This window comes from Pinus tabuliformis, chromosome J (assembly GCF_031772625.1).
Source record: "Pinus tabuliformis cultivar Carrire ecotype Pingquan chromosome J, CPIR1, whole genome shotgun sequence".
NCBI lineage: Eukaryota > Viridiplantae > Streptophyta > Pinopsida > Pinales > Pinaceae > Pinus > Pinus tabuliformis.
This window is the reverse complement of record NC_142295.1, coordinates 722,663,310-722,686,672: the sequence shown is the minus strand read 5'-3', so window position 1 is coordinate 722,686,672 and position 23,363 is coordinate 722,663,310. Positions and strand designations below refer to the sequence as shown.

General features: G+C 38.4%; 1 protein-coding gene across 1 annotated transcript; it reads right to left on the bottom strand.

The window, feature by feature from the left end:
- Positions 1 to 476: 476 nt before the first annotated feature.
- Positions 477 to 1,366, bottom strand: LOC149228781 (early nodulin-like protein 21). The gene is made up of 2 exons (XM_089375729.1): positions 1,094 to 1,366; positions 477 to 986 (listed from the first exon to the last, which is right to left on the bottom strand). Exons 1-2 carry the CDS (start codon positions 1,269 to 1,271, stop codon positions 535 to 537), a joined length of 630 nt encoding a protein of 209 aa, XP_089231855.1. The 5' UTR covers positions 1,272 to 1,366; the 3' UTR covers positions 477 to 534.
- Positions 1,367 to 23,363: the final 21,997 nt, after the last annotated feature.

The following is a 23,363-nucleotide window of genomic DNA, read 5'->3' as shown; positions in this document are numbered from 1 at the left end:
GTATTATTTAGAGTAAAAGAAAATTAGATATACCAGTCCACTAAAATATCGAACAAAGATCAGATAAGTAAATTTCCATTTTCTTGAATACGTTCCCTATAATAGAGGAAGCTGAGCATGTCAATGAAAGATTAAAAAAGCGGCCCTTACGCACATAATATATAAAATACTTAATAACAAAAGCGGTCCTTTTTGCATATAGTAGTAGTAAATACTTAAAAACAAAGTTACATACGAACAGATCTTTACAACTTGACTTGACAGTTACAAACCCATTCTTTTTATAAAGGAAGACAACTTTAAAAACTTTGACAGTTACAAACCCATTTAAAACATAGGACTCAAATGGTGCAAAACGCCAAAACATAGCAAAACATTAAAGCAAATAAAAAACTTAAAATGTATTTACCAGGACAATAATTGAGAGGAGCATATTCATAAACTTGTGACTCCAACGAGCGGAAGAGTTGCAGAACAGGGAAATTTCATGTTCATTGCATTAATTATAATGCAGCGACCGTAACAACAGTCGGTCTATAGAAAAAGCAGCATAAACACCAACGCTGAAAAAACGCTAAAAGCAAAGGCACGACCAGACGAAACGGCATACGCAGCTCCGGTTGTAATAGGAACGCGGTAGGCAGGAGAGTCTGCAGGGGACAATACAATGCCAGGAGAATTACCAGCAGGAGAGTCCGCCGGAGCCTGCGGTAGAGGAGTAGCAGAAGGCGCCTGCGGCAAATGAGTACCAGGTAAATGCCAACCCGCACTCGAATCCCGCTGCCCCATGACTACTACGACCAGCTTTTGACCCTTCAAGCAATTCCCCTTAACACCGCTAATGAAAAAGAAGGGGCCTGATGCAGTGAATCTGAAAATGGAATCCCCATTGTCGGCATAAACGACGGGACTCGTCGTATTGCAGGTATTGTACGCCTGCTCTGTCACAACCAGCACGGTGTCGCGGCCTCGTGGGTACTTAAACACTGCGAAAACAAAATTTATAGCCAGAGAAAACACAACAACACAATCAAATATTTATTAGTCGGAAGCGTCAAATTCAACTGCTAAGGTATGTGAAATAGGTACTTACACAGTGAGTCTCCGATTTGGAATCTGTGGCTACCAGCCCAATGATTGTAGGCATCGGGGTCGCTTTCCCTGGGCAGAACCCAGCCTTTTCTCCCGCCTATTCTGTACACGAACGCTGATATACTTTGTACGGCTAGGAGAAAACAGAAGATGCCCAGCCATACTCTGTACCGCGCCATTGTCACCCTCAAATTGGCACGGAAGCAAGAAAACGAAGTGGGGAAGCTGCTCTGAGAAGGAAGGAAGTTAGCGAAATAACTGAAACTAGCGATCTATTGCCGCCGGTGGTGGTGGCGAGAGGATTGGGGAAGGGATTTGTAAGCCACCAGGTAAGTTTAGGTCGGCAGTTGGGGCCGTGGAATAAGGTTTCCGAGTGCTTGGCTGCCCGACGCGTGTGGGGAGGGAAAGTGATGAGTGCATGCCTAAAAGGGAGTGGGAGTTCACGAGCGGTTGCTGGTTTGTTAATATTTATTAATAGAAACGGAGTGGGGAATTGAGAAACGGGCAACTCTATGGGACAGACGTGTTATGTAATAGTGATACTGATACCCCTTTTCTTGATTCTTTAAGAGCCGCTGAATTGTAGCAGGATGCGGCATGTCACATAAATCTCGGAGGTGCGGGCCTCCCTCTTCCATGCCCGCTTTCACGACCACTTAACTTGAAATTCGAAAAATTAAATGGATAACAAATCGGACCTACTAACCATTAATTTACTTTAGTTAAGTGATTGTGTAGGACCCATAAACCACCAATGATCTAGTTAAGTGATTATATCGGACCCATTAACAACCCACATGTTCTAAAACTAAATTAAATTTAAATATTTTATTAATTTTTATTTTTAAAATAAATTATTTTAAATATCTTACTAAAAAATTATTAGGATGAAATTGTATAAATGGAGATTACAACCATAGTTTACTTGACTTAATATCTAATATATTTTTATGGTCATTTAGGGTTAGGGTTTTCACATTTATCTGACCTAATAGTTATATGTTTTATAAATGGCTATTAAAACTATAGTTACTTGACTTAATATTTAACATGTTTTTATCGTCATTTAAATTAGGGCTAAGGTTTTCACATTTATCTGCCTAATATTTAATATGTTTTATAAATGGTTATTAAAACACTAGTTTACTTGACTAAATATTTAATATGCTTTTTATAAGCTTTTAGGGTTAAAAGTAGGGTTTTTACATTATATTTAATATGTTTTATAGTTAGTATTAAGATTTTCACATCTTTAATTCTTAATTAAGGTTGTGGTTTTAATTCTTAATTAAATTTAGGGTTTTTTATATTATATATATATATATATATATATATTTTAATTTGCAACTAGATAATTCCACATTCATAAATATTGGGAGCTAACATCACATTTATTTGGTACAATGGCAACCAAAAGTATATGTCAACTTACAAGAGGCATAAGTGTTGATAACATCAAATCAAATTTTAATAGATATGGTAGATTGAAGTTAAGATGGATCTAGTCTGGTTTTATTATCAACTTATAAATAAGTCATATTAGAGAAGAATACCATGGGCTGGAGAGTTTTATGTTTTTTTAATTTGTTTTATTTGGACTAAGTCAAAATGTTAAACATTACAACATCTCTACAATACCGTGTTGGATAGCACTTGGTGCAATAACTTCATTTGTAAAATTTTGACTCCAAAAATAGTTGTTTAAGGATTTGAACTAGCTTTAAATTCTTTAGGGTTCCAAACATCAAAATATAACCTTGTCTTAAAATAGATTTTACAATGACTTCCATTTTTCCATGTAAAAAGTGTTGGGTTGTGTTATATTCTTTCCACGACTAACCCACGTAGTGAATCGGGGGGTTAGAGGGGGGGTGGAGCCCCCTCTTTGTTGCGCCGATTGCACAACGGAGCCCCCTCTACAGGGTCCGGGGCAGTGCCCCGGGAAATTTTTTTTGGACCCTATATTAGGTTGGGAGAACCTACCTATGGTTTTTGGTCCATGGTTTTGGACGCGATGGTTTTCGGTCCATGGTATTGGATGCTTCGGCATGTATAAATATGTATTGTAACATTGAAAGGAAAATAATGAAAAATCAAGTTGGTAGTTCCGGTTTTGGGATCCAGAGGAAAATCTCTGTGTATATGTGTTATGCTCTCGCATTGTTTATTTTCTGTGTTTTAGAATTCATATGCAGGTAATTTCTGTACAGGGTTAAAACCTACATTTGGTATCAGAACTGTTTTGGCTTCAAGGGGACGCCTTTGTTGCTGAGGGGTTTCGCTCGGGCCTGTGGTAGACCCTGTTCAGTGGGAGATCTGTGAGATCGATTCTGGTGGTGAAAGAAGATGGCGAGCAGCGGAAAGATAAAGATCGAGAAGTTCAATGGTCAGAGTTTTGAGTTGTGGAAACTCAAGATGGAGGAGCTGTTGGTGGATAAAGATCAGTGGATCACGGTAGATCCAGGTACTAAACCAACGGGAGTGACCGATGAAGAATGGAAGAAGTTGGATCAAAAGGCAAAGAGCACTATACGATTGTGTGTCTCAGATTCAGTATTGTTGAATGTATCAGGGGAAGATACGACGAAGGCTTTGTGGGACAAGTTAGGGACTTTGTACCAATCTAAGTCTCTGGTGAACAAACTGTTCTTGCGGAAAAAGTTGTATAACCTAAGGATGAAAGATGGAGACTCGGTGACAGAGCATCTGAACGCATTTAATACTGTGGTAAGTCAGTTAGCGTCTGTTGATATTAAAATTTCAGATGAAGATAAGTGCATCAATTTGTTGTGTTCTCTACCAGATTCATGGGATAGTCTGGTTATTGCAATAGGTAGCAATGCAACTGCTTTGCAGTTTGATGAAATAGTCTCAGCCCTGCTGACGAAGGAGATGAGACGGAAAAATATGGAGAGCCAGAATGGTGATGCCTTGTCTGTACGAGGACGGTCCTAGAATAGAAACAAAAATAAGTCATCGAGCGGGAGATCTAAATCTAAAGGGAGATCTAAATCTTCAGGAAAACCTGTAAAGGTGGTGTGCTGGAAATGCGGAAAGGAAGGGCACTTCAAAAGGGACTGTAAATCTAAAGCTCTTGATAAAGGAAAGGGATCAGATGATGCTCCTTCTGAAGAGGCGAAAACCACGTCAGATGAAGGTGGGGATGTGTACTTGGCTTCTTCAAGTACACATGTAGATCATGAGGCATGGTTGATTGACTTAGGTGCATCCTTTCACTTCACTCCCCATAGAGAGTGGTTCTGCGAGTATGAGAAATACGATGGTGGTGATGTCTTCTTAGGAGATGATAGGAAGGCTAGAATCATTGGTCGTGGAAAAGTAAAGTTGAAGTTGCAAGGTGGAAGGGTTAGAACACTTCCGGGTGTTCTGCATATTCCTGCATTGGCCAAAAATCTAATTTCTGTAAGCAAGTTGGATGATGCAAGTGTAAAAACAGTGTTTGAGAAGGATACCTACAAGATGGTTCGGGGAGCACTAGTATTGATGCGGGGAGTTCGGACTGGAACTCTGTACAAGCTACAAGGTAGCACTGTTGTTGATGGGTGCAACAGTTCTGTGGTTCCTGAAAGTGGAGCTGAAAATCTAGTGGTCTCTAGAGAGAAGACCATGCTGTGGCATCAAAGGCTTGGACATATTGGAGAGAAGGGCCTTCGAATACTTCATGGTAAAGGTATGGTAGAAGGTATGAGTAATAGCTCTCTGGATTTTTATTTCTGTGAAAATTGTGTATATGGGAAGCAGAATCGGGTGAGTTTCCCCTTTGGTGCTAAGAGGGCGAAACAAATATTAGAGCTTGTGTACAGTGATGTGTTTGGACCTGTGAAAGTTCCATCACTGGGTAAGTCTGTGTACTATGTATCATTTATAGATGACTTCTCAAGGAATACATGGATATATTTCCTTAAGAAGAAATCTGAAGTCTTTGACAAGTTTAAAGAATTTAAGGCTCTGGTGGAAAATCAGACAAAGAAGAAGATAAAGGTGTTGAGGATAGATAATGGTGGAGAGTTTTGCAGCAAGGAATTTGAAGAATTTTGTAAGAAGTGTGGTATAGCACGGCTGAAGACTACTCCATATACACCTAATCAAAATGGAGTCGCAGAAAGAATGAACAAGACGTTGATGGAAAGGGCAAGAAGCATGCTCATTGGTGCTGGGTTAGGACAGGAATTATGGGTAGAGGCGGTGGATATTGCATGTTACTTGGTCAACAGGTAACCTTCATCAGCGTTGGAGGATAAGACTCCAGAATAATTATGGACTGGTAAGAAACCCTCTCTTTCACATCTGAGGGTATTTGGATGTGATGCATATGTACATGTTCCAAAGGAGAAACGAACCAAGTTGGATAGTAAATCTGAAAAGTGCATCTTGATTGGGTATAAGGATGGTTTAAAGGGTTAGAAGCTTTGGAACCCAGTAGCAAGGAAGGTTGTGTACAGCCGAGATGTGGTGTTCAGAGAGGTGAAAGATGTTATTAAACATGAAGTCCAACCAAAGGAACCTGAGAAGATAGAGTTTGAGCTAAAGGAGGAAGAATTAGACTCTACAAACAGAGGAGGAATCAGAAGATGAAGAGCCACAAACTCCGGCTCTGAGAAGATCAATTCGAGAAAGAAGGCAACCAGAAAGGTATAGTCCATCTGCTTTCTGTTCAAATTTTGCTTTGTCTATTACTGATGATGATCCCAAAACTGTGAAGGAAGCAGTAGATTTAGAGGATGGAAAACTCTGGAAAGAGGCCATGGTTGATGAAATGGCATCTTTGCACAAAAATGAGGCTTGGGATCTAGTGGAGTTGCCGGCTGGAAGGAAACCCATTGGAAGCAAATGGGTGTTCAAAAAGAAGACAAATGCAGAAGGGAAGGTGGAGAAATATAAAGCTCGGTTGGTAGCAAAAGGTTATTCCCAGGTGTCGGGAATTGATTTTGGTGATATTTTTTCTCCTGTTGCCAAGGTAACTTCTATTAGGTTACTTTTATCTGTTGTTGCTGCTTTTGATTTTGAGGTAGAACAGATGGATGTGAAGACAACATTTCTTCACGGGGATTTGGAAGAGGAAATCTACATGAAGCAACCTGAAGGCTTTGCGGTGAAGGTTAAGAAAGAACTCGTATGCAATTTAAAGAAGTTTCTGTATGGGTTAAAACAGTCACCAAGGATGTGGTATCAGAAATTTGATACATTTATACGGGGACTTGGCTTCACCAGAAGCAAAGCAGATCACTATGTGTATTTTAAATTAATTGGTGACCGTGTTATTTATCTGGTCTTGTATGTGGATGATATGTTGCTAGTTGGAAATGACAAAGAAATTATCCAGGATTTGAAGACCCAATTTTCCTCCAAATTCGACATGAAAGATCTTGGTGCTACAAACTATATTTTGGGCATGGAAATTAACAGAGATCGGCAAAGAGGAAGCTCTGGTTAAACCAGAGGAAGTATGTCGAGACAATATTGCAGAGGTTTAATATGCAGGATAGTAAACCGGTGAAGGTTCCTATTCCTGTAGGTGTGAGGTTATCTGCTGAACAGTGTCCCAAGACACAAGAAGAGGAAGAGGACATGTCCCGTGTTCCATATGCAAGTGCAGTCGGTAGCCTGATGTATGCAATGGTCTGTACTAGACCAGACATTGCACATGCAGTGGGAGTATTGAGCAGGTTTATGTCAAAACCAGGGAAGTAGCACTGGACAGCAGTGAAGCGGGTTTTCAGGTATTTGCGTGGCACTAGTGATTACTGTTTGTGCTACCAAGGAAGACCAGGATTGGACAACGTGTTGTATATTCGTGGCTTTGTTGATGCAGACTGGGCTGGAGATCTGGATCAGAGAAGATCTACAAGTGGTTATGTGTTTAACCTATTTGGAGGTGCAGTCAGTTGGATGAGTAAGAAACAATCTATAGTGGCACTATCAACTACAAAGGCAGAATACATGGCAACCACTCATGCAAGCAAGGAAGCAGTTTGGTTGCAGAGATTGTGTTCAAGTATGGGGTTAGTACATCGAGCTATAAGAATAGACTGTGACAGCCAAAGTGCAATTTTCTTGGCAAAGAACCCTGCTTATCATTCAAAGACAAAGCACATTGATGTTCAGTATCACTTTGTGAGGGATATGATAGAAGACAAAAAGGTGTTGCTGGTAAAGGTGGACACTTTGAAGAATACTGCAGATGCATTGACAAAATCTGTGAGCTCTAAGAAGTTTTCTTGGTGTAGAGAAATAATGGGCATTTCAGGGCTGGAAAAATGACTAAGCTCTCCTGTGGCCCCATGTGGAAAGAAAACAACAAGTGGGAGATTATTGGGTTGTGTTATATTCTTTCCACGACTAACCCATGTAGTGAATCGGGGGGTTAGAGGGGGGGCGGAGCCCCCCCTTTGTTGCGTCGATTGCGCATTGGGGGGGTCACAAGGGGGTTTGAGGGGGGCGGGTAGCCCCCCTCTACGCTGCCCCGGGAAATTTTTTTTTGGACCCTATATTAGGTTGGGTGAACCTACCTATGGTTTTCGGTCCATGGTTTTGGACGCAATGGTTTTCGGTCCATGGTATTGGATGCTTCGACATGTATAAATATGTATTGTAACATTGAAAGGAAAATAATGAAAAATCAAGCTGGTAGTCCCGATTTTGGGATCCAGGAGAAAATCTTTGTGTATATGTGTTTTATGTGTTATGCTCTCGCATTGTTTATTTTCTGTGTTTTAGAATTCGTATGCAGGTAATTTCTGTACAGGGTTAAAACCTACAAAAAGTATTAAAATAAATGAAAATTTATAAGATGATCCATTTTGGGTCATTAACCATGTAAAATATGTCGTTATTGCATGAACCACACATGAGCATATTTAGAATCACCACTTTCTCATAAAATTACTTAATAAATCACTTATCATTCATTACATAGCCTAATATGCAAATAAGTGAAAAATTAGATTTTATAATAGGAAAATGAATTATTACATTGATAAAAGAGGGCTTTAAAAACTTTAATTGTAAACTAGCTTAAATCCATAGAACTAGAACTCCCAATCTCCCAAGCTCTAAGAGGGATCAAATCATTTTTCACTCTAAAAGAGGTTTGTAAGTCAAAAGATTTGATCCCTCTTGGTGTTTGGTAGATTCAGAGTTAAGATGGATCAATGATGGTTTAATTACTAATTACAATTAATTATAATGATAATTATTAAATTTATGCTTATGCTTATTTTATTTTTATGTAATTTGACCAAGTCAAAATGTTTAATAGGACAATACAACATTTCTACATTACCAATTGGAGAGCGCCTCTGGATGCACTAATTATTATGTGGATACTATGAATTTAACCTACATAGAATATTTTAGAATATTTTTAGTAGTAGTCAAATATCAAATCTTGAGATTTATCTTAAAAGTAGTTATGTCATTTTTTCCTTTTTAATTAAATTGATTAATTAAAAAAAATGTCATATGAACATGAGTATGATTTTTTGGGCATTTGGTACTAGCAAGCCATGGTGTTTTCCCATCATATTGTAACAAATATTATTTACTAGCACAACCACGATAAGCATAAGAACACTTACGGAAAGAGACATCTGACATTGCCCAGATTAAAAAAATCATAAATATTAACCAAACTAGCACAACAATATAAATTAAACATGTAGTCTAAGTAAAAGGAAAAATGACCCTTTCACGAACATTTTTTCTGGTCAATTTTGTTCAAAATATGGTACAAATTATAAAAATCATAAGTCTAATTTGTTTAATTTGCAAATATTAAGTGGGGTAACTTTTAAGTGTGTTGCATCCATTTATGTATTCAAAAGTGTATTTTAAACACAAGAAATTAGAATCTTGTTAGAAATTGTATTTCAATATTCCAACAAAAAAGTCATTTCATCTATAAGTTAGACTAAACCTAAATTAAATGGTCAGTAAATATCAATTGACATCAATTCATGATAAACATCAAAACACTTACTCCACAATACATCTCGTATTGCTTAGATTGAAAAAAACATAAAAATTAACTAAATTATAACTTTATTTTAAATTATTATTGTTATTATCCCATGGGGGGTATCTCATTTGGAAATTATCATGTTATGAAATATTATGTAAACATTGAGATTCAAGTTTAAAATCCTCATGTGTCAAACTAATTTTTTTTATCGTTATTATTATTGTTAACCAACATAGATCCATCTTAACTCTAGATCTATTAAGCATTAATGTTTCAATGGAAGTAGGATGAATATGGAAAAATTGAGTGGTTGCAATGGTTCTTCGGTCTGCCTCTGCGACCTTGACTCTCTTAGGGGTTCGCAAGCCCTACCTTTGGTTGATCATTTCTGAATTCCTCTCATGATTGCTATCCATTCTTCATTCTGTCTATGTTCTAGCTTTTGTTTGACATGTTGGCTTTGAGCTCCTATCTTGTCCTCGACAAGTCCTGTCCAATCGATGAGTTCATATCTCAGTGTTGTTGATTGTCCCGTCAGTCCCTAACCTTGTGATCACCATGGGATAGGTCGGACAGGTGCTTAGCCACGACCAATTCGACCTCTTCCCCCCACTACAACAAAGATTATGGCCTTCAACTCACAGGTCTCCAAAGACCCTAAGTACCAGAAATCCAAGACATCTCACTTTGTTAAGCAAATAGATGAGATTCCCAAGGTCGAAGTTTCAACACCTCAAGCCATATCGAGAGCTATGCAACTGGGAAAAGGGGCACTGGTAGGCTAGTTCATGGGGTTATGACCTCCCCCGAGTTAGTCTGAGTATGGGTGGAGAAGAACTGGAACCCCCTTACCCAAGGAAAGATCTCCTCCTCATTTTCTGCGAAGGGCTTCTTCACTTTCTTATTTGAGAACAAAGATGATTGGGATCTGATCTTCAGAGGTGGTCCATATTTCATGGGGGCCCAAGGGATTTATCTGATCATTGGAGCCCAAAATTTAACCCTGACTTTGATGTTCCTTCTGCAATTACCATCTCGGTGAAACTCCCCTTCCTTCCTCTCACTTCTAGAATGATGCCACCTTCAAGAATATATGCAATTCCCTCGAGAAATATATCGATTAAGAAGAGCCCCATGAAGGTTTATTTTCATGGCCTGGATATGTGAGGAGCTTGATTTAGACAAGGGTCTTCTGGTAGCTACCAAACTTATTTTGGACAACCAATTTCACTTATGACCAACTCCATTCAAGTGCAAAATGTGCCATGAATATGGTCATTTTTCCAGAAACTAATAAAAAAAGTAAGAGGAGCAAGCCAAATAGGGAGAATCTGGTGAGTAATGACATCAGGAAAAGAGAAGAAGAGGACATAATAGAAAAAAAAATGCATCTAATAAGTAGATAGACCATGAAGGAGCTAAAGGAAACAAACCTCCTTCCCCTAAAAGGCCAACTAATGGTAGCAAGGAAGGGACTATAAATTCTGCTAGTGAAAGCGAGAAAGGAAATCAATACAAAGCATTAAGTTTCATAGAAGAAGAGGGGGATATTCCACAACCCCATCTCCACCCCTCAAGCTTGCCTCGTAATCAAGTGACAAAACCCAGTATAATTGAAAAAGTTTAGCTTGGCGCTGAAAAAGACATGCATCAAGCCAATCTCTTTGAAGCAAAAGAAGATTTTATTTCGCCAAGGTGAACTCAAGTAGGTTCTACATATGCAAGTTATCTAGAACAAAAATATAAAATAGAAAAAGAAAAAGAGTCTGAGTGCCATTCCCAAAAATTAGGAAGAAAATCCAATAGGGAAGTCATATATGAAAATAAAAAAAGAGAGAAAGAACTCGCTCTCCAATGTACAATAGACCCCAAAATATTAGAAGTTAGCAACAAAGGCACTAGAAAAGGCACCAATGTTGCCCCATCTAAAAGGGAACCCCATACCAAAAGTAAGTGATGATAGTTATCTCGTGGAATTGTAGGGGACTTGGGTTTGAGAAAAGAATGGAAGTATTAAAATACTTAATCAAGAAGGAAATTCCCATAGCTGCTCTACTCGTGGAGACTAAAATGGAGGATCATGAAATTCTCTTAAGGTATCATAAGTTGTGGAAAGGAAGTGAGATTGTATTTTTCAATTATAGAGGAGCTTCAAACAACCTTTGTACCTCATGGGATCCTCAACAATTTAAATTTTTGAATTCCTCCTCTTCACCCCACTGGTTGGCTACTTCTTTTTGATACCTCACTACCAATCAGGTATGCTATTTCATTAATGTCTACATGTCTATGCACTTTTGAGAGAAACAAAACTATTGGTCCTCTCTTCTAGGCCTCAAGGAGATTGAGTATCACCCACTCAATATCTTTTGAGGTGACTTAAATACAACCTTTCATAAATTGGAAAAGAAGGGGAGCTCCCCAATCAAAGATCCCTTTCAAGAGCACATGGAAGATCTCATCCAACATCTCATATTAATGGATATTAGTCCTATAGCTAATTGATATACATGGAATAATAGGTGATCTAGACCATACCATATAGTCATTCGTTTAGATAGATTCCTGACCTCGAACTCCTTCATCTCCCAACACCTTATTGTCCACTCATATTCTTCCTTGGAGTGGCTCTGACCATCAATCTATCAAGCCATAAATGAAATTTCCCATAAATTATGGGTCAATTCCCTTTTGCTTCAGCCCCTTATGAATCTCAAATAAGAGCTTTCAAGAGATTGTCTCCTCGTTAAGGAGGGACTATCTTAATGGAAGTCTAATCCAAATCAAGGAGCATAAAATCAAGTGGTTAAAGGAACGAATCAGTTGTTGGGTCATTACCTCACAGCCAACCAAAAAGGTAGCGATCTAGGAGTATGTGCAAAAGATTAGGATAGTACAATCCTCCATGAAAATATAACATGTCACAAATGAGCTTCTTCATCAGGAAAGGGAAGTTTTTACTAAATACCATGGCCTATTGAAGGAGGAAGAAGAATTATGGAGGCTTAAAGCATGTAGTGTATGGCTCCAAGATGGGGATAGAAACACCAAATTATTCCAAAAGCAAGCTAGGAACTATGCAAGGAAAAACAACATCTAGAAAATCTTTGTGCAAGGCAATAAAATAGATGACTTCTAGCGTATTAAGGAGGAGTCCATCAGACTCTTCTACGACTTGTACAACCAAATTGATCCCCACCCAAATGCTACTGAATATTATATGTTGAGTCAGATTCTAGGATTAATCATTGCTGACATGAATTGCCTAATAACTCTACCAACAAAGGAGGAAATCAAACATGTGGTTTTCTCCTTTAGCCTGGATAAAGCCCTTGGGCCTGGGGTTTTCAATGAAATTTTATCAACATTTTTGGGATATTCTAAAGAGAGATGCTTGTATAATCATTGGTTATTCCCTTAATCAAAACTATATAGGGGGAGGAATCAACTCCTCATTTTTGGCCTTAATCCCTAAGAAACCCAAATCTTCTTCCTTTTCTAGATTCTATCCCTTTTCCCTGTGTAATGTATTGTATCATTGAGCTCATAGCTAAAAGGATCAAGAGATTCCTACCTATGTTTACCTCTAAAAATCAAGGTGGATTTGTCCATCAACAAAAAATCCTTGAAAATTTTATCTTAGTCCAAGAAGATATCAATTCTAGTAAAAAACAGGGAGACAAAGGGATGATCATAAATCTCGATATGGAAAATGACTTCGATAGAGTCCGACACAGTTTTCTTCTCAAAATTATGTGAAAATTGGGCATCAATCCAAAATTTATTCCATTAAAGAACCTCTGCATAGGCTCTCCATGGATCATGCCAATGGTGAATGGAAGAGTGGCAAGCTTCTTCAAAGTGACCTGGAGTCTTTATCAAGGATTCCCACTATCTCCTTTCCTATACATTCTTATGGTTGATTCTCTCAATTTACACCTAGAGAATGAAAGACAAAATTCTTGCTTCTTGGGAAGTAGGTATGGGCAAGGAATTGGAAGTGCTAACCACTCTCAATTTGCTAATGATACTCTTTTTTTAGGCAAAGCTTCTATGATTATTTCTAGAATATTTAAAAAGGCAATGGATAATTTTCTCATTTCTTTTGTAGGTATGACAAACTCATCCAAATCCAAAATCTTCTCCTAGAACATTATTGTGGAAAAGAAGAAACGAATTGGAGAGATCTTTGGCTTCAAGGTGGTGGAAATTGGAAGGAATTTAGTTACCTTGGCATTCCTATTTGTCTCAAATCCCACTCACCTCAAGCATGATCTGGCTATTTATCGAAAGTAAAAGGAAATTAGAACCATAGGGAGCTAGATGGCTCAATATGGCAAGCCACATCAACCTTATAAAGGAAATTCTTTTAGTGCTCCTTTTGCATCAATTTTCCACCCTTCTATCCCCCAATATATCCTTCAAAGTTTGGCCAAAGAAACTCAGAAATTTCTAAGGGAAGGGGGGAAGTATACCACTAAAACATTTCAATTTTTCAATTGGGCTATGGTTCGTGCTCCTAAATTACATGGGGAATTGAGAATTTGGGACTCTATTCACATGTATCAGGCTATAGGAGCTAAGTTGGTGTGGAGATTTAAATCTCAACTAGATATGTACTGGTCTCAGGTTTTGCAAGCTAAATACGTTCAATAGGATCATAATAGGAGTATGGACCATATCCAACCCTCTCAGTGTGGTTCGATAGTTTGGAGACTCCTCTCGACAACAACCCCCTTAATAAACAAAAGTTTTTTCTGAAATTCGGGGAATGGTTCCAAAATTGATTTTTGAGCAGATCCAATTATGAGCCATATGACATTAAAAAGAAAAACATCTCTAATTCCCCTCAGGAACTATCTATCTACTCAAAGGAATCCAAGTTGGCACATGTCTTTTTATGGGATGTAAGGAGGCATTTGATAGGATGGAATTTTGAAGGAATCCCAAATAATTTATCTCATCTTGTGGAGATCTTGAAAGATAACCTAGTGGGTTGTGATCCTTTGTATCAACATGTGGAAGACTAAATTAGGTGAAAGTCCTCGATATACACTATCAAATAAGTCTATGAATAACTAATACTCTCCACATAAGTTCCCTCGAAATCCTCCCTCTGGAAAAAGTTTCAGCTCAATAATGAAAATCCAAAGGTAAACATATTTTGTTGGATCTTATCCCATAATTCTTTTTGCAGTGGAAAATATTAGAAAAAGAGGTATTCAAGGCCCATCTCGATGCCCTCTCTACAAACAAAAAGAAGAGTCAATTTCTCATCTCTTCCTTTAGTGCCCTTACACTAAATAGGTTTGGAAAATAACTCTTGGCCCCTCTGAATTCTCTGAATTCAATGCTCGATCCCTCAAAACATCATTGTTTGAACATCATGTGTGGATCCCTAGAATAATCACTTTGGTCCCATCAACAAACCTTGCTCATCTAAAAGACATTGGAAAATATGCCTTTTGAATTGGGATTTGGAGGAGTGGGAACAAGAGAAAATATGTTGGATCCTTCAATTTGATGGGGCTTTAAAGAAGGATCTAGGGGTGGTGGTGGTGGGGGGGGGGGGGGGGGGTGTTTATTTAATCTCAATGAAACACTAATAACTAGATACTCTTGGAGACTAGGTCTAATGACTAATAATTAGGTAGAGCCGTATGGTCTATTGCTAGGATTGGTTTTGGCTAAGGATATGAATCCTCCAAATATCATGATCCTAGGGAATTCTCTCATTATGATCTAACATCTTCAAAAGGGTGCCTGACCAAAAGAAGACCATCTCAAGATTTTATTCCAAAGGAATTTAGGATTCTTGGATGTCTTTCGTCAAAATTCCTTTACCATGTTCTCAGGAAAAAACAGATAGTCAAGCCAACCAAGCTTGTATTCTTAAATCTGGGAAAGTTGATATTAGTGGAGTCCTAAGGTGGAGAGGCTTCCCTTGATACCTCCCTCCCTCCTAAGCATAATATCATGTTCTATCACCTATACTTAGTGTTGGTATCCTTCATTAGCATTCAAATTAAAAGGGGTGAGCTCATTTAGATTAAAGTCGTGGAATTCCTTATTGAAAGGATACATGTAGTTGATGTAATTTTAACTCCCCCACATGTAGAGAATAAAAAGAACTTGTCGTGGCCAACCCTTGACACATATCTCTCATCACATTTGGTGATTGCTTCAATGACATTCGAAATTGTAAGGAGTAATGGTAGTTTTAATGGAAAAACAAGGGGGTGGCCTACTTTACTACTTAATTTAATAGTCCCCAGTCATCCCAACGCTCATGAATTCCCCCCCCACTGCTCCCCCCCTAGCCATTTTGGTTCCATCTCCATTGGAAGTGTATGAATTATATGCTCCACTGTAAGAGACCTTTCAAGGTCACCTCATTTCCTCCAAGAATATCATTGTATAGGATGAGAGTAGAAATTACACTCATGGTGGGAATAGTAGCTAGGATAAGCCATAGTTTGGAATCAAGCTCCTATAGTAGTCATGCAGGAAGACCTCTCCCAGTCCTCAACTGATCTTTGGACGAGGCATCCCATCTTCTCTCTGATTTATTCTCTATGTCAATGTGTTCTTTTGGTAGGCCAATTTTTTGGCTCTACTCCTTTCATCACATAGTCTCGATATCTTCTCTAGCTAGTATTTTGGTGATATCAACAATGTCCTCTTTAAAGGGCCAATTCCCAAAAGTAATCATGTATCTCATTTCTTGAGTAACTGTTATGTCTAGGTGCAGATTTTAATACAAAACCTACTCATTCTTGTGAAAAAAAACCTAGATCTATTAAGCACCAAGAGGGATAAAATCTCTCAAGGTGCAAACCTCTTTTTTGAGTGCAAAACCTAAGGAAAGGTTTGCACCTTGAGAGATTTGATTCCTCTAAGCACTTATAGATTCATAATTAAGATGGATCTAGGATGGTTTAATTATTAATAATTATTAATGATTTTAATAATTATAATTAATAATTATATATTTTTATTTATTTCTTTTTAATTTAACTTAATTTTAATTTTAATCTATTTTTTATGTAATTTGACATACTCAAAATGCTTTAATTAATAATTATAATTAATAATTTTATTTCTTTGATTTTATAAAATTCTACTTAATTCTAATTTTTTAATTTTTTTCTAATTTGACAAAGTCAAAATGTTTAACATAACATAACCATACAACATCTCTTCCATATTGGGTTGGAGAGTGCCAATTATAAAAATAATTTATATATGAGTTAAACACTATTCTAAACCATGGAGATTCAACCACACTTTATCATGGAAATTCTTAACTTGTAAATAGATTTTGTTATAATACCATGGGCCAATACCACATACCCAATATTACATGTGTTGATATTGTTAAAATTGTAGCAAGAAAATGTTCCATTTGACTTGTGCCTTAGTCAAATGGAGAGATTCAATTTTCCACATCAACAAGATGACTTGGATTACAGATAGCTGGAGTCACATAGCCTTGTCTCCTAGTTAAGTCATTAAATTCGAGTTATAGGCTAGAAGTAGAGTTGTGCATGGGTTGATTGCTAAAATTTAGCAATCTAGTGGAGTTATTGTTAGTTAAACTCAGTTAACTGAGCTCTAGTTTTTAGTGCAGTTAGTGGGATTTCAATCGAGTAGTTATAACTGTTGTTAACTCACTAATCTCTTAGTTAACTGATCAATTTACTAAACATAAACCAATCATGTGTGAAATTCGAATTGCATAGTTGGAGTGGAGGAAAAGGAACATTATAATTATAAATTGTATAATAGTTGAGTGTACAATGTTTTTACATTGAGCAGGTGGTCAATTCCTTCAATATTTGCGTAAGGAAATAGGGAATTATCCTATTTTTTAGGGGATAATTTCCTCCAAGATTGCACAAGGAAATAGGAGGACAAATGAGGCCAATTTTGGCTAAGTGTTGGGAAGAGCAGGTCAGTGAGCAAGAGATCATAATTGCAGTGCAGGGTGTGCTTCAGGATTGAAGCAAAACATTGTAATTATTCATATTCTCATCTAACTTAATGCAAAGCAACGAAGGTGTTTTTCCCAGTTAGGTTCCCCTATAAAATCATTGTGTTCCTTGTGTTTTTATGGTTGCATGTTATTGCATGTGTTTCTATTGTGTGTTTCCCTTTCTGCGGAATAGTAGAAGGAATTTGTGTCTCTTGATTTCAGTTAGAATTCATTAGTAGTAGAAAATTTCTTGAAATTTTTACATGGTATCGGAGCTATGGAAGACTACATACAAACCTTGTTCTAGATATTCTCTCAGAGAAATTTCGATTTGTAGAGTTTTTGGTGTAGATTCTCTTTAGTGCAAGAAAAATGTCTTTCGATGGATTGAGGCTTGAGTATGCATTGGAGGACACCTTGAATTTTTGTGCTTGGAAAGATAGGATGGAAGTTGTCATTGATGAAAATAGAGTATGGGAATATACACAAACTAATAGTCTAAAACCAACAACATCTGATGCACAAGCACTTGCTCAGTGGATCATAGATCATGTGGTTTCGAACTTGCATGGAAAGGAGAATCCTTTTGCAATGTGGAAAACTCTGACAGATCTATTCCAGAGTAGCAATGATGCTTGGAAATTGGCATTGATAAATAAATTCAGGAGCATTCAAATGCAGAAAAATGAAACCATTCCACAATACCTATTTAGATTCACTCGGGTGTGAGATGAACTTGGAGGAGTAGGAGAAAATGTGCCATCACTTGAAGTTCTGAGATTAGAACCCCCCAGCCTTCCAAAATCCTTGCACAACTATCAAGATTTAGTTAATGGAAGAGGCAAGCTATCAGATTGGGAGAAACTTTGGGCTGATTTGGTGTAGGATGAGATCATAATAAACACTAGATATGGTGTCACAGCCACAACTAAGGAGGAAGAAATTTTTTCCTCGATAGGAAATAGAAAGAAAGCCAAGGGAAAGAAGGCCCAGGGAAAGGAATGATCTAGCCAAAGCCAATGCAAGAAGAAGGACCTCAACAAAATTAAATGTTTTCACTACCATGAATATGGACATTATGTAACCAAGTGTCCACACAAGAAACCTAGAAGCCTGTAGGAGGAGTAGGAGGTGATGCTCTCACATCACAATTCAAATTGGATTTCACCCTCATTGCATGCATGGAAAGTACTGTATGAGGTAGTGTATGGTACTTATATTCTAGTGCCTCATCTCATATGAAAAAATCTAAGGAGTTCTTCAGTAGCCAAGAGGAGAAGGACCTACAATTTCACGTAGAAATTGGAGATGATGGGAGGTATAGTACCAAAGGAATTGGTATTGTCACCTTTAAGAGGGAGTCAGGTCCCATGTTCACCTAAAAAATGTAATGTCTGTGCTTGGGCTGAAGAAAAAATTGATTTATGTGTCTTTATTAGAGGACAAAGGATATGATGTGGTGTTTAGAAAAGGGAAATCTTTTCTGAAGCATGTTGCTACTTGACAAGTAAACTAAGTGTTAGAGTGAAAATTATCTACAAGTTAGAGGTGGATGCATGCGCTGAAAAACATAACATGTTCATAGTCGAGATGTTGGAGAACTCTGTTATAGGCATGTGGGTCACCTACACCATTGAGCTTTCAAAACCATGCATCAGATCACTATGGGACTTCCAAAATGCACCCTTGACCAACATCATGTTTGCAAGGGATGACTCTTGGAAAATATGTCAAAGACTCCTTTTAGGGCCGAGATAGTAGAGTTGGATCCATCTTGGAGCAATTCCACTCAGATGTGTGTGTACCATTTTATACATTCTCAATTGCAAAACACAAGTATTATGTATTTTTCATAGGTGACTTTTCCTGCAAGTGATGGATCTATTTTATGAAAAAGAAAGATGAAATGTTTGCAAAATTTGTTAACTTCAAAGCATTGGTTGAAAATGAGATTGATCAGTAAATTAAATCCTTGAGAAGTGATCGTGGAAGAGAATTTGTGTCTAATGCTTTCAAAGAATTCTGTGCCAAGAAAGGCATTAGAAGAGAACTGATTGCATCCCACAACCCACAACAAAATGGGGTGGCAAAGAGTAAAAATAGAAGCATAGTAGGAGCTACAAGAACAATGTTGCATGATCAGGGACAATTGGCATTATGGTGTGCATGGATCTAGCTAGCTGATGTTGGAATTGGTTCATGTTGCAACTAGCTTATGTTGGCATTGCTGTCAACCCTATGTAGTCTAGTTGAGGTTTGGATGCCTTCCTTGTTGTATGGTCGCAACTAACTGATTTGGTATTGAGCTTGTTGTGTCGGCATTCATGTCAACCTTATGATGTCACTCATGGTGGTTAGATGATGGCATTGGTGTGGTTGATGGTTCCTCATGTTCTGTGTTTCCTTGTGGGCATTTGAGATGCTACTAATGGAGGATGATGCAGATCTACATGAGATGGAGATGATGGCTCAAGTGTCATTCATGTTGTTGAGATGGAACACTAGTTGAGTTGGGATACTAGGTCTTCATATATGCTCATGAAGAGGACTTGTGGAAGTGATGGTTTTGCCTCATGACGATGATGATGTTGCAAAGGTGCTACAAAGTGATGTTCAGAGGTGTTGCAACTTGTGTAGGTTTTTGAGGAGAGTGGTGGACTTGTTGATATTCTTGTCAACCCTTGTATTTTGGTTTCTAGGTCCATTTGACTATGACACTTGGGAGAAATGTTTGGCCTATTTACAGAAATGTCACAAGGCTTGGAAGTGGTTTGGAGGCATGTAAGCATCTAAGGCTAGTGTTGTTCTTGCATCTAAGGCTTAAAAAAAATTCTCTACATTCCTTGTGCACTTCCAGAGTATTTCAACTTGTATGTTCAGGGAAGCTTCTAAATTAATTAGTAAAGGTTGAAATGGGTTGAAAGAGTCCTCAAGTGGGTGTGTGATCTAGGTGGATATTGGTGGCTACCTGTATATTCCACTTGGACCCCCACCACTGTTTCTTTCAGGTTTTCAATTTCCTTAATTGTAGAACAATTTACTATTTTTGGCAGTTTTTCGGGTCTTGAACTTCCAGAGCCGTTTTGAGGCCCTAAATGACTTTTTTTTGGAAAAATAGGAAAACAAGAGTTTGTTTTGACGTTTATAGTCAAAAGTTGTAGTATTCAGATAGATATTTATAACAAGGTATTATGCACGTCAAATAGAGATTGTATGCCAAAGTTATGACCTCGGGAAGTTGATGTACCAATTTACCCAAATAGGGCCCATAGTTTTGGCACTTAATTCTTAGGGTGTGGTTTTTGGATGTTTGGGGTTTTCCATTGTTTCTCAATAATAAATAGGCCTTCAAGCCTCATTGTAACATAGTTAAGAGGCATGTAGCTACCACATCTCTTCTCAGAGATAAGCTACCATCACCTGAGCTAGTTTATTTCTATTTCTATATGTAAGCATATTTCAGTTCTTTGATATTAATGAAATTGAGTTTATTTCTGTTGCATCTCTGTGAAAGAGGTCAGGGTATAAGGAGTTAGGGCTTGAACTAGTTAAACCTTTGCAAGACAAACCTTGCAAACCCTGATGACCTTCCATGGAAGAATAAAAGAAAGATGAGGGGGCATGATATCCTTTCAAAATATTGCTCGAGGAATCCCTCGAGCAACAAAGCAACACGATGATGGAAAAATTTTCCCAGATCCTTCGACGACTACCCACAAGTGACACATCTTCATCTAGCATCCACTTTGGAGGCGCCACTCCTTTTAAGGTACAAGTTAACTTTGATATTGCCATATTTGAGGGTCATATAGATGTAGACGTCGTAGATAGATGGTTAAATCTTTTGGAAGGATATTTTTCAGTTCATGGATTTTCCAATCGGGAAAATATTACTTTTTCACTTCTAAAATATGCCCCACAAGTCAAGGATTGGTGGGAAAACTACTGCGAATAAAAGTATGAGAGGGAAAATTCTTTTTGAGATGCCATCAAGGAACAATATTACCCTATCGGGAGGTATGAAGATAAATACATAAAGTGGAACATGCTGCGACAAGGAAGGGACCAAGATATGCCAGAGTTCACAAATGTTTTCCATACCCTTCACACGAAGTTGGGTAACAAGGATTCTGAGTGGCATTTAGTACTCAAGTACCACAACTGTCTACATAAGTACATCCAGGAGGAGGTGGAGTTTTTGGACATCTACTTGCTCAGCGCTTCCTATCGATACATTGTCAAGGTCGAGCATAAATTTAAACAGAAAAAACGAGACTTTGGATCTGATAATCCTAAGCAAGGGAAAGGTGCCCACAAGATGCAGCAAAAAGAACGTATCCATGGGGGGGCAACCCAAGACAACTCGCCGAAGCCACAAGCAAAGAACAACACCATGAAGACAAAGAAAGGCACATGGAAATGGTATGAGTTCCACAACATCCCCACTCGCAAAGCGAGTGTCGAGCCAAGTAGTCACTGGTGGCCGAGTTGAAGGCTTCTGAATCCAATGCATGCTCTGAATCCAAGTTAGAAACCAACAAAGGGAATGAAAAAGGGAAGCAGATTATCGACATGGATCTTAGTGCCACTATTGCCACCATCAAGATCTAGAAGGATGAGCCTGAAGATATAGATGAGGGGGAGCATCTCTTCCACTCATAGATGTGGGTGAAGGGTTCTCCACTACAGTTCATTGTCGATAGCAGGAGCCAAAATAACCTCATTTCGGCAGCAGTTGTGAAGTGGTTGGGGCTACGAACCACACCACACATGCAATCGTACACCATCAAGTGGCTTCACCAAGGACGAGATGTTTGCATTAGTTAACAGTCCCGCCTTCCCTATAGCATCAAGCCCTTCACAAATGAGGTATGGTGTGATGTTTCTCCTCTTGAAGTTTGTGATGTATTATTAGGCCAACCATACTTGTGGAAGCGATAGGCTGTGTATGAGTCTAGGCCTCACATTTTTATTATTACTTTGGGTGATAAGTTGTACATGATGCCAGAGGTAGCACCACCTACCACCATTTCTTTTATCACTGCGAAGCAATGCAGTAAGATCATTTCCTAGACTGGGAAACTTTTTATCCTTATGATTCACCCTCAGGGAAAGAAGAATATTGTGGCCATAGCCTCAAGACATGGATCCTCTGCATGACAAAAGTAGATGGACAAGGTTGTGGAGGAGTACAGGGACATCTTCACCTCACCCATAGGGGTAGCTCTACAGTGTCAGGTTAAGCACTCCATTGACCCCGGGTGTGCCACTACCCAATGGATAGATCTATCGACACTCTATTATGGAGAACAATGAAATCAAGAGGTAGGTTCAGGAGTTTTTGTAGAAAAGGCACATCATCTAGGTTCATCACCCTGTGGGAGCCTGATCGTGTTGGTATAGAACAAGGATAGGACCTGGAGACTCTATATTCAGTATCAGGTGTTGAACAAGATCACTCTCTAGAATAGGTCTCTAATCCCACAGATTGATGACCTTTTGGACCAGCTTAAGGGGACCAAATATTTTAGCAAGATTGTCTTGAAGTTTGGTTATCACTAGGTATCGCTCGAATCCTCCGATGTGTGGAAGAATTACTTCAAATCCAAGGAGAGCCTTTTCGAATGGTTGGTCATGCCATTCGGGTTGACGAATGCCCCCACAACCTTCATGAGGCTGATGGATGACATCTTGTGACACTTCACCAAATCATTCGTGGTGGTGTATTTGGATGACATTCTGATCTTCAGCTAGATTTGTGAAGAGCACCTACACCATATTCAATAGGTCTTCCAAACCCTGCGGCAAGACAAGTTGTGTGCCAATTTGGAGAAATGAACTTTTGGTATGACCGAGGTTCAATATCTAGTGTACATCATTGATGAGAATGGTGTGCATGTGGACCCATCCGAGATACAAGTCATTCGGGATTGGACAACTCCAACCACACTTATAGAGCTTTGCATCTTTTTGGGTCTTCCCAACTTCTACCACAGGTTCGTGTTGGGGTTATTTCATATCACTTGGCCCTTGAATCAAGTCACCAAGGGAGGAGAAAAAGAAAAATTCCTTTGGTCTGAATCCCAATAGAAGGAATTTTCTGAGTTGAAACATTGCCTCTGCTCTGCACTAGTGCTCACATTACAAAACCTGCAACAACCATTTGAGATCAAAACAAGTACCTCTGACTATGCTATTGGTGCAGTTCTTCTTACTCAGCAGGGGCATCCAGTGGCATATCACGATGAGATACTTTCAAAGATAGTCTGAAAGTATCCCACCTATGACAAAGAGATCTATTCCATTGTGCAGGTC

Coding starts and splice junctions, on each gene's coding strand:
- LOC149228781 (XM_089375729.1), bottom strand. CDS start 1,271: ATGGCGCGGTACAGAGTATGGCTGGGCATCTTCTGTTTTCTCCTAGCC. Junction 987..1,093: donor CCAAATCGGAGACTCACTGT/GTAAGTACCTAT, acceptor TTGTTTTCGCAG/TGTTTAAGTACCCACGAGGC.